This window comes from Pteropus alecto, unplaced genomic scaffold (assembly GCF_000325575.1).
Source record: "Pteropus alecto unplaced genomic scaffold, ASM32557v1 scaffold94, whole genome shotgun sequence".
Classification (NCBI taxonomy): domain Eukaryota; kingdom Metazoa; phylum Chordata; class Mammalia; order Chiroptera; family Pteropodidae; genus Pteropus; species Pteropus alecto.
In genome coordinates, this window is record NW_006437736.1 from 13,777,640 (window position 1) to 13,790,046 (window position 12,407).

A 12,407-nucleotide genomic window follows, 5' to 3' on the forward strand; every position below is an offset into this window, starting at 1 on the left:
CAGCCCCTGAGCAGTGAAATTGGGCTTTCCAGATCTGATCACCTCCTTCCACGAAGTATGCTCCTTTTGGGGTAGAGATGGCAAATCCGCAGTTGACTTGACGACAGACAACTTTCAGGTGTTAGAAAATACATATGGAGTATAATTTTTTCCATTTATGATTTTTAGCATTCACTAAAAATTTACATGACATGTAAAGAGATGAGATCAAATGACGAATTAACGAAGTCAAAAAAGAGAAGATAAAAGAAGGCAGAAACACACATGATAAAGATGTTGGAGTTAGTAGATAAAAATTTTAACTATGATCGATGGATTAAGGAACAAAGAAGGAAGAAGGAACAAACAGGTGAAAAGATTTTTAAAAATTAACAAAGAATATATTTATTAACAAAGAATACATTACAATATTTATTTTGTAAATATATTTTAAAAATTAGAATAACAGTTGCCAACTGAAAATAAAATGCACAGAATTAAGAATTAAATGAATAGATTATTGAATTCTTTATAAATTTTGATATTAACCGCTTAACATATGTATCACTGGCAAGTATCTTCTCTAGTTCAGTATGTTGTCTTTTCATTTTGGTAATGATTTCCTTTGCTGTGCAAAACATTTTTAGTTTGATATAGTTCCACTTGTTTATTTTTCTTTTGTTTCCCTTGCCTGGGAATACATATCCCCACCCTCCCCAAAATATTGCTGAGAGTGATGTTTAAGAGTTCACTGCCCATGTTTTCTTCTAGGAGTTTTATGGTTTCATCCATAACATTTAAGACTTTCATCCATTTCAAGTTTATTTTTATATATGGTGTATAAAAGTTGTCTAGCTTCATTTTTTTTTTTTGCACATATCTGTTCAGTTTTCCAAAAATCATCTATGAAGAGAATGTTTTTACCCCCATTAGATATTCTTACCTCCTTTGTCATAGATTAGTTGATCATATAATCATGGATTTATTTCTAAGCTCTGTGTTCTATTTCATTGATCTATGTGTCTGTTATTTATGCCAATACCATACTGTTGTGATTACTATACCCTTGTAGTATAGTTTGATATTAGGTAACAAGGCAGCATCATCTCCAACTTTGTCCTTCTTTCTCAAAAATGCCATGGCTATTTGAGGTTTTTTATGGTTCCATATACATTTTAGGATTATTTATTCTAGTTCTGTGAAAAATGCTGTTGAAGAGATAATGGTTAAAAAATTTTAAAAAATAGATGAAAGGCATATTCAAGAAGTTCAAAGAACCCTAAGAAAGATATGAAAACTCTCACACCTAGTAAAGCTGTTGAAAATCAAATAAGAGGAAAATCTGGAATAATAACAAATGTATTTAATATAAAGAAGGCAAAAAAGGAGAGAAAAGTAAATATAAAGCAGGTGGGTCCATTAAAAGTAAATGTTAGATACTAACCCAAGAATATCAGTAATTGCATTTACAGTAAATAGATTAAACATTTAATCTAGATGAAACAGCAAAATTCAAGGAAATGCTATATGCAAGATGCTCACCATACATACAAGGATAGGTTGAAAGTAAAATTATGGAAAAAATGTATTTACATGCTATATAAACACTAATCATAAGTCAACTGGAGTAGCCATATCGACATCACAAAAAGTAGACTTTAAGGCAAGATTCACTAACTGAGTGAAACAGGGAATTTTCATGATTGTAACTGGATAAGCCCTTAATAAAGATATTATAGATATCAAAATTAACCATTATTAGTATGTGGCCCAAAACCCAAGGAACTGGAAGTTTCAAGAAATCTAATGAGGGAATGTGGAACAAAACTTCTTGCTCCTGTTGAGAGGAGTAGAATTTCTCAAAGAAGAGAGACAAAGACTTCTGAACGGAGGGGCTTGAAGTAAAGAGGAAACATGGGTTAGGAAAGAGACGAAGAGCTGAGGAACATTGCTAAAGCAGCCAGAGACCAAGACCCACACCTAGAATAGCTGGCTCTCTGGGCACGTGGCTAGATTATTCTCATTTCAGGGACTCACACACCAATATCTTGAGTCAGGGGCCCAATGGAGTCCAGATTTCATGTAGGATGTGCATGAACTACCATGGAGAAAATTTACCATAAGGACATTGATAAGCATCGGATCCTTCTTATAGCAGATCCTTTAGGATGTCACAAAACAAGCTCAAATATCCCAGTGGGACAGGGAAAGGTTGACCAAGAGAGGCACATCCTGAAGTCTCTAAGGCTAGAACCCTCTTCTGCCTTCAAAGCTCATACCAACCCATCCACAGAAACCTACATTTGGCATAAGTTTTCTCTGCTACACAGTGAGGTCAGAGGACCATCAATCCAAGAGGCTGGAAGGGGAAACATCACAGGCAGGAAGACAAAGTTCTGCCAAGAACCCAATGCTAGGGAAAAACTACAGTAAAGCAGAAAAACGTCTGAGCTATGGGTTTGTGGGGAAGAAAAAGACACTCAAAGTCAGGCTTAGACTGCATGTACAAGGTTATTTGGGGGTGTAATTATAGTTCATAATGGGAGGGCTTTCTTTATAGGCAAGAAGATTTCCATATCTGCCCTCATCATCTACACATACACACATATCATCACCACCACTACCACCTACTCCACCAAGTCCAGCAGTCTGGCTTAAAGACTGTGAATTCTATGAACTCTTATCTATAAAGTTGACTTTCATTAGGCAGACATATTCTTGCTGACGCATTTAGCCTTCACATACTCTTCAAACTCCCTTTCACTCATTTCTCTCTCTCTCTTTCTCAGACACACACATGTACACACATGTACGAACATACACAAATCTATTGACTAAAAGAGCAGAAATACCAAAATACTTGTGAGGAGAGACAATATAGAATACAGAAAAGACAGATCAGAGATGCAGCCTGGGGCAGTCCCTCAGCCACAATCCATTTCAGGAAGAGATCAGACATTTTCTGAGCTTTTAAGTATTGTTGGAGAGGGCTAAAACACAAATATGGGCCAATCTGAGAACAAAGTTTACATCTCTGCAATATCTCACTTTTGAACTTGCAAAATAGGGTTCCCACAGGAGAAAAATCAACGTTGATGTCACTAAAGATTACATTTGGTCAAAACCAATGGTCAGTAGAGAGGTGTTATCTTTCCAATCCCAGGGGTTATTTCCTCCAGAATTTTAGAGCTAATCTGGTATCACTGCTTATCTTAAAGAGTGAGGCTTTTCTTACCTTGAGCACCCACTAGGTCACTAAAGAGGAAAATAGCAAGTCCTTGGAGAAAGCAGTGTCCATCATGGTCATTTTGACCCTCCTGTGTTCAAGTAGTAGTCTCAGCTTCCTCAAACCAAATAAGGAATCCTTCCAGTCCTTAATGGGGGCTCCTACAGCAGGACATTGCCATTGTCTGGGAGCCAGTAGAAATCCCGCTTAACATCTTCCCTGCCATCAGAGACTATATCAAAGGAAACTTTCTGAAGTTCAAACACCAATTAGATGCCAAATCTTAATTATCTCCTTATATGAGATACAAGGTTTTCTGATGTCAGATATTATTCTGCCCCCAAAGCTGATACAGTAAAGCTATATTAAAAAAAAAAAATGTCCCTTTCTTTTCTGCACTCCAGAGGTCTGGTAGATAGCTGGTTCAGCTCAACTGATGTACTGTTTCTGGGTCAGTTCTACTAGTCCACGGGCCCAAGAAAAAATGATTTGATTTAACAGGGCCTAGATTTTCAATGTTAAGTAACCAACATGTTGTGGCTGCAAAGAAACAAGAAGTATCTACTGGTAAGAACAAAAAGTCAGGTGAGTAGAAAATTAAAATTAGAAAGGTAAAAAATTTTCAGGTAAGTGGGAAAAAAATGTGAGACAGACAATAATCATGTCAAGGAGACATGATTTTATTGGCTTCATAGGGTGGGATTTCCTCTCATTCTATTTCTGGTTAAAAGAAAGTTTTATAAAGATCCAGGGCTTTTGATGGCGACAAGTATAAAGTCTGCCTTTTCTTTCCTTCCCTCACATCACAGAGAATTTTTTTGCCCCCAAAACTGCCATAAGTAGTACAGACACTTCACCTAGGAATAAATTATAGTTTCCTGGGACATGGTGGGACTACAGATTACGAATTAGTTACATCTTTCATCTGAATTCCTCTCTGGAAACTGCTCTCTGCTGCAGAGTTTCATCCTCTAAGGTCTCACCCCTTCCCCAGGGACAGCCCGTAGCCAATAACTGGTCAAAGCGGGAGTGTTAAGGCCCAGTTCTTTTGCTTCATCAGGACAACCCTGAAAGAACATCTTAACTCTCAAGCTCCCCATGGATGCCAACCGGCCACATGGTGGCAAAGTGACTACATTGAACTCCCTTCGCCCTGGAAAGGGCAGTGATTGGCCTTCACTGGAATCAGCACATAGTTCAGGTACAAGCTTGTCTTTTCTGCCTGCAGAATTTCAGATGTTACCACTACTTGGGGTCCAATAAAGTGTTTAATTCATTGATGTGAGATCCTGCACCACACTGCTTCAGACCAAGGGGTTCACTTTATGGTAAAGGAGATTTGGTAAGAGTTGCATGACTTTTGGACAGTGAATCTGTTATACTGTCAGAGTGATGAAAATGCCTATTGAAGGTATAGCTGAAGACCAGCTTGGAGATGATACCCTGCAAAGATGGGGCCCACCCTCCACAATAAAATATATATACTATAAATCAGTTACCATTATATGGTTACCCATGGTATATCCAACAGGTCAGAATACATAGATCCAAGAATCAGTGGACATAGAAGTGGCTATGTTTACCCTCATTCCCAGTGGTCCACTTGAGGAATTAGGGCTTCTTATCTTCCAAGTCCAGGCTTTGTGGATTTAGGAGATCTGGTTCATAGAAGGAAAAGTGATTCCACAAAGAGACATCGTAAGTGTTATATTAAACTTTAAGCTATAAATGCTTCTCAGTCACTTCAGGATCTTCATGTCAAATTATCAACAAACAAGAAAAATGAAAACCTCTTTATAGGGGTAAATGGCCTTAATCATCAGCAGGGAGAGAATGCTGTACAATGGGTGCAGACAAGGATATATTTGGTACTCAGGTCATCTATTTGGGTATCTTTTGGCCACCTTCTTGTCCCATTTTGATAATAAATGTACCAGTGCAACAGCCACAGCCTGGGAAGTGTCTGATGGCCAGTGCTTCAGACACTCCAAGTTAAGGGTCTGGATCACTCCACCAGATAAACTACCTAGACCAGCAGAGGTGCTAATAGAGAGTGAGAGAAATATAGAATGTGGCAGAGGAGGGAGATGATGATTTGCAGTAATGGACTTAAGACCCAACTGCAGTGGCAGACAAGGGCTGCAGCTTGTCTTTCGAACCTTTCTCTTGCAAGTTTCCCCAGAATAAGAAGCATACGAGAATCCAAGAAAAATTAGCTCTCGGTACTAATGTATAATGCATACTTAATGTATTTTAAAGCGAGTGAACTAGAGAGGCACAGAATGTGGCTGGGGTGGATGCCACGCTGAGACCCCCTTTCTCACTAAAGCACTCATTTCCCAGCTTCTATGGGTGTTGGTGGCTGTCCCTTCCTTGGGGATAGTCCCCATTCAGTGACTCTTCAGTACCTGTATATACAGGCTCAATCCATTTGCCTCTATTTGAGATGAGGAAGGGGATGCCAGGTCCAGTGTGACATCAGTTGAGACCTGTTGTGACTACTTTACGGTTCAACTTATACCCTTAATAGTTTATCTCAGTCCCTGAAGAGAGTACTCCTCAATAAACTTCCTGCTCTCAAATGTCTATCTCAGAGCCTGTTTCCTGTGGAACTAAACTTATAACAGCTGTGTGAAAATAGTCAAACACTTTAATAGTAACTATTTAAAATGTTAGTTTTTGGTCCCTATTTTGGCACCATATATGAAGCATTGGAGGATTTGGCTCAGGGTTTACTACTCTATGCATTTCTCTAAGTTACAACAAGTGATATTGATACCCTGAAGTGTGAGTCATGGCAGATCACAGGCACCTGGTACCAGTTCTACTGGGAATCCAAAGAAATGATAGAAATCCATTCATTTTGATTATGCAGCTCATGATGCTTTCCAGGATATGTTCATACAAATTAGTGGACACCTGAAGGTATGGTTCCTCTCTTTTGAACTTTTTATCAGAATGTGTAAGTCTCTGCTCTGGCTTCTTGGAGAGGCTGCATCTGGCCTGGAGGATAGGAGCATCTGATTGGTTGAGGTGCCATGCAGGGGCAGGGAATCCTCCCCACAGGCCGGCGCTTGTAGTCATTGTAAGAAGATTACAAGGGTGAAGAGGATGCTAGAGCGAGATGCTCTGGTGAGTGGAGAGTCCTGGCTCTGGATTGTCTCTGTCAAAGAGAATTAGTTTTGACAGCTTTGAAATTGAAGTATATACTGAATTGTGTAGTGTTCCCCCCCAATCCATGTCCACCCAGAACTTCAGAATGTGACCTTATTAAACTTGATTAGACGTAATCAAGTTTAGATGAGCTTTGCTGAATTACAGTGGGCCCTAATCCAATGGCTTTATAAGAAAAAGGACATTTAGACACAGACACAGAAAGAACACTATGTGAAAACGAGAGACACACAAGGAGAACACCATGTGATAATGGAAGCAGAGATTGGAGTGATATGTTTATAAGCTAAGGAACACCAGGGATTCTGACGAGCACCAGAAGCTAGGAAGAGGCAAGGTAGGATCCTCCCCTAAAACCTCCAGAGAGAGCATGGCCCTATTAACACCTTGATTTTGAACTTCTAGCCTCCAGAACTGTGAGAGAATATGTTTCTGTTTGAGTCACCTAGTTTGTGGCAATTTGTTATGGCAGCCATGGGAAACAAGGTAAGAATGTAAAAATGTTCTTTCAAAAGTGTTTCTGTGAACTGTAAGTGTTCTTATGGCCTGAATTGCTGGATTTCTCCAGGCATTTTTGGAGGAGGGGCCTCCCTAAAATAAAGGGTGAAGGAGTCAGGGTGCATGTCCTGGTGATAGTTGGACAACCCTATTTTTTTCTTTGCTGTCCAGACAATAGGGAAAATTTGCCTCATATTTAAATAGGTACAGTGTTTCCTATTAGAAGATATAGTCTAAGATTCTCTCTGGTGCACACATTTCAGACAGGCCCGAATGTGCTCTGAGGGACCCTTCCGAAAAGGATCAGGAATTCCTTCCTGGAAATGTTTTTCCTTTTTTGAGTTGAATTGAGGCAGAATAGTTGGGGAACCAGATGACTCACCATGTACATGGGTACTGTTCCCTTTGGGGATATTCTCATCCTGAACACAAGCGCTCTGAGCTTTCTCTCTCCCTGCTCTGAGATGGGTGAGCTCTATCCCTGGAAAGGGAAATGCCTCTGAACTATGAATCTGTGGCAGTTGTGAAGGTTCTGATATTCTTTAACATTCTCTCATGTAACTATACGATGGAGCTGGGGTCCTCAAAGGACAGGGACTTGGCCAGTCCCTGCCAGGCTCTCACAATCTCCCATTGTGCCTGAAGCTGTGACTTCACCATCTGAGTGCCCAACAGGTGACAGTTAGGAGCAGGATTCCCCCATGTCCTTTCCAATCCTGAGGATATGTTTTCTTCAGGGACCCATTCAGGCTCAAATGCTGGCCCTGGGATCTTTGCGACAGGTATCCTTGGTTTCATCTTGGGGCCCTGCCTCTTTCTTTTTCTCATTTTCCTGGCGATTCAGCAGTGCAGAAAGAAAATAAAGTGCCAAGGTAGGCTCTAAAAAGTAGATAAGGATGAAGAGAAGGGGCCCATTGTGATGTGGGATACTGAATCTGCATCTCGTCCTCATTACATTTTTGGAAAATGATACCTGTACTTCTGTGGACTCTAAGCCTCAGTGACTTTGGACTAGGAATGTCAAGGAAACATGAGATCATATATGATAGCAATAAGTTCAGCACCAGGGGTGAGGACACAGGACCGAGTCGGGGCTCTGATGAGCTGAGAGTGGCCCCAGAGGCTGCAAAGGTGGCTCTATATAAATGTGTTTCAGGATGGGAGTTTCTGACTCAGAATCTTTGTGTCAATCTCGCCCCATGTAAATATTATCTATGTGAGGTTATAAGTGAGGACATAGATGATGACCATAAACCTGGGGAGGAGAAACAGCTGGAGTCAGGTGGATGTCTCTTGCCCTCCCTAGTATGTTTTTTTTCTGACTATAAACTATCGTATGGGCTGATTTGCAGCATCTGTGAGCACAGCATTTACACACAACATTCTTGTGTCCCACCTCATAACCACACTATGACGATATCAGTAATTCCCTGTGATCCCCAGTGAACACAGTCTTCTCTCTAGAAAGAAAATATTTCAAATCTGAGGTTCTGTTTTGAATCCTTATCTATTTTTTTATGTGTGCAAATTTCTCTTTTCATGTCTGTTCTTGGAATGTTTCTTACCTGTCAGATCATTCTGTGTCCAAACTGCCATTGTGCGCTAAGAAATGTGAAGACAAAGTTGGTTTTGGACATATCCTAGGCAAGGCAGGCCAATCTGCTCTTGGGAATGGGGATGAAGGGAAGAAGGCCTTGTGAGGAGGAGACACTGAAAAGATTAGCACTTCCGGAGATTGCAACCTCAGTTCTCTGAAGACGAAGCTCTGGTTTTCTGGGACCATTTCTCCAGCTGGTTTAAACTCTGCTTTATTTTTATTTTTATTTTTATTTTTTTATGACACTCCTGTGACTGCCTCGTGACCTCAGAAAGGAAGATATAGACTGAGTTTTCCACATGCATAGCTGCTCTAATAGTTTCAGATATGTGTTCATATATAGATAATGTAATTGTATTTCCCAAACCAAGATATCTGGTTTGACAAAAAGTAGTAAAAGTTTTTAAAAGAATTTTTATTTTATTTTTCATTTATGACGTACAAGATTATATTAGTTTCAGGTGTACAACACAATGATTAGATATTTATATAACTTATGAAGTGGTCACCCCAATAAGTCTCATACCCATCTGTGATAACCATACTCAGTTATTACAATATTATAGACTATATAGCATTTTATATCTCTGTGACTATTTTTATTACTAGCAATTTGTACATCTTAATCCCTTTGCCTAAAAACTGTAAAAAGTTAGGGTGGGAAATGACAGTAAATATCATTTTACTGAAATATATTGAGATTTGGTGAACATTTTCATGTTTTATGGGGATAATGCTACCAAAGTTTGAAGCTGGCATTCTACCAATTATCCAGAATGCCTTTAATTATAGACCCTGGGATAATCAGTACTTGAAGGGATCATAGGGATTATATGGTCAAATATTACTCCATAAATAAACTGAAAGTAGATAACATGTGACTTTCTCAAGGTCACACAAGAAGTCACTGTTGGATCTAAGATGACCCTTTCCTCATTCCTCAAGCTAGGTCCACTCTACCTACTGCTTTCTATCAATCAGAGACCCTCACCTGCTGATAGAGGACAGAAGACAGGTGATCAAGAATAAAATTACAAAAATGAAGGGTTTTCTGTGCCTTAAATTCTTCCTGAAGTTTGTTTATGTGAAATGGATGAGATGGAGATGCTCAGAGCCATCTTCATGAGAATGAGACCTGTGCAATGGCAACAGGTCCCCACATTAAGAAAGACCTGACCGTGCACTCGGTTTATTGCTCTCCTGTCACATCTTGAATTTCTTGTTAGTTTTTGAACAAGTGACGCTACATTTTATTTTGCAACAGGCCCCACAGGTTGTCTAGCCCAAAGAATAGTTCCTCATAGGCAAGTAAAAGGGAAGTTCGATTTCTTGTAGTCTTTCCTGGGAAGATGAGTTTGAGTCCTTAATTGCCAATCCTTCCTGCAAAGATAAAATTTGAGTTGGCCCATATTTCTTAATTACAACCAGAATTACTTTCTTAAGTCATTTCTGCTGTTTCTAGGTATCTTTAGGGAGAATGGGAGTAAGCTGGATTTTGTAATAGGAACCTTCCTGCAGTTACAACCATGTGTTTTTTATTTATTTATTTATTTATTTTTTTATGCTGTGACCATATTTTCCTAATCACAACAATTACAGAGATTATCAAAAGACTTTTTGGGTTACTTAGAGATGCAACAAAGTCAGAAGTTAAAATATCAAAACATTGATAGACAACAAGCAAAAAAACAAACAAAAAAATTGATAAGCTACATTTTAATACTCTATAATTACTAATACGTTGAGCTTACTCTGATAAATATCTTTTCATTAGAGCAGGTTTTGGGTGATGGGTGAGAATTGGTCTGTATTTCCTTAAGACTCATGGCAGGACTGGTTTCATAATTTTCAGGACCCAGTGACAAATGAAAATGTGAGATTCCTTGTTCAAAAACAAGACTTTGAAGATGGTGACAACAGAATATTAAGCCAGCACAAGGCCCTTCTGAGCAGGGTCCTGTGCAACTGTGTAGGTTGCATGTCCAGGAAGCTGGCCCTGATCCACAGAATTTCAGAGCTGAAAGGCCTGATAAAACATCTGCTGCCACAGCCTGTGTAAGAGTGGTGGGGTGCCTTGGAGGGAGAAACACTGTAGAAGCTGAAGCCGAAGCAGCTATATCTGATTGAGGATTTTTAGAAAAGGTTGGAATTATGCTTGTGGACCTATAGAAAGTCAGGGTCTGGTCCCTTAGTGTCCTCATGGAATAGATGGTAGTGGAAATGTACCTTCTTGTCCCCAAATTCCTATGATTCAGACCAATCTTATTGGGAAATGTAGGATACTCACAATTTCTTTCTCTAATTTCATGTCCCTGCTGTTTGTATAGACTGAAATAGCTCTTCACAGAGGTCTTTAGTCTCTATTACAAATATTTCCTAGAGAATGATCTGAGATCAATAATTCGTATCTAATATGATTTTCCTGAATATAAATCGTATAGAAATTATCTCCACCTGGGTCCTCAGGGATGTGGTTTTCACCTTGCCCATGATTCCGAGGCTTCTAGAGGGCTCTGTTTAGTCTCCGAGTTATAACTAGGCCCTGCATTTGCTATTTCAGGTTGGTTTTCACATTCCTCAAGGAAAGAAGATCTGGGAAAGGAGAGACTCCTGAAAGAAGATGACGAGTTTGGAAGTGAGAATGCTGAGCTTGAGGATGATGGAATGTTATCTGGAGAAAAAATACGCCTCTATTGAAACACCTGTTATATTTTGGTCCACACTAGAGGTTTAGAAAATATCATTGTCTATGTTCAGGGAGGATAATGTGGACTTGCGTTCCATTTTCATACAAATTGTCCAATAATAAATACTTTGGTCCTTTTAGACCAGTTCTGTGTTATCGAGAAATCTTTATGACTATCTAGAGACTTTAACACAACTGTATTTATACCCTAGCCACTTTAGCTCAAATATGTATTACAGTATTTATACCCTAGCCACTTTAGCTCAAATATGTATTTTCTTCTCCTGAGTGAAACCCTGGGTTAGTGACCTACGGTCAGACTGAGGGAGATGCTGTGTATAGATCCAGAGTTGAGGTGTTTCTCATCCCAAGGTGACCTCTCAGGAAAAACACTTGGATATTTTAGAAATGTTCTATCCTAATTACATCATCTTTTCTTACATAATTCTGGCCCCTCCCCCTCTGGAATTTGATTTCATGGAGGTAGATGTCAATGTGGCAGAACTTTTTTAGTAAAAATAAATCTTAACACTTCCCAGAGGCATAATTGGAATATGGAAATACAGAGTCACTTGGAGGCAGAATGATTTTATATTAACTTTGTAACCTTGGCTGTGAAAAACTTACTGTTTTTTTCATGATTTAGTTACTGAGTGTAGCACATAACGTGTTATGTGGTTAAAATGAATATTATTTCTTATATCCTTAAGTACAGTGATCTTTTAAAATGTAAATCAATTTGAAGTACCCCCTAGTATGATTAGATTTTAGTTGGGAAAATAGTTTTTGGTTCCTTGTTCTCACTTCTTCTGGCTATAGAAAGATATCAGAAACTACATGTCTCTTGGTGGTTAAGAGAAATGTTGGAAGCTAGATTCTTTAGGAGCTGGGCCGTTCTTGTTCCCTCAGTGTGTTATGGCCATGGTGAATGTGGATAGTCTTCTCACCATATCCTAGAAGACACTGGTGCATGACATCTTGGAAAATAGCTCTATTATAAGTAGTTATACTCTTTCTGTAAAATTACTCTCTATTCCACTATCTCCAAATTGCTTGTTTTGAAGAAATGAAGTAACCCTCTAGATTCAAGGCAGGAATATAGGAAAGTCAAATGATAAACTCTTACATGTAAAAAAGTGCCTATATTTATCTCCAAATTCCATCCTAATGTGTCCCTATCAGGGGAAGGGGAAGGGGAAGGGGAAGAGAATGAGGTCCATTATTTGTGACCTGCTGTGTTAGAGTCA

General features: G+C 39.2%; 1 protein-coding gene across 1 annotated transcript in view; it reads right to left on the reverse strand.

Moving 5' to 3' along the window:
• The window catches only part of LOC112481874 (antigen WC1.1-like), a 21,580-nt gene extending 13,107 nt beyond the window's left edge, over nucleotides 1-8,473 (reverse strand). Inside the window, 3 exon segments of the mRNA XM_025048650.1 lie at nucleotide 1; nucleotides 4-111; nucleotides 8,443-8,473. The exon segment at nucleotide 1 is cut by the window's left edge and continues 77 nt beyond it. Coding sequence (XP_024904418.1) covers nucleotide 1; nucleotides 4-111; nucleotides 8,443-8,473 — 140 coding nt within the window.
• Between the last annotated feature and the right edge of the window lie 3,934 nt (nucleotides 8,474-12,407).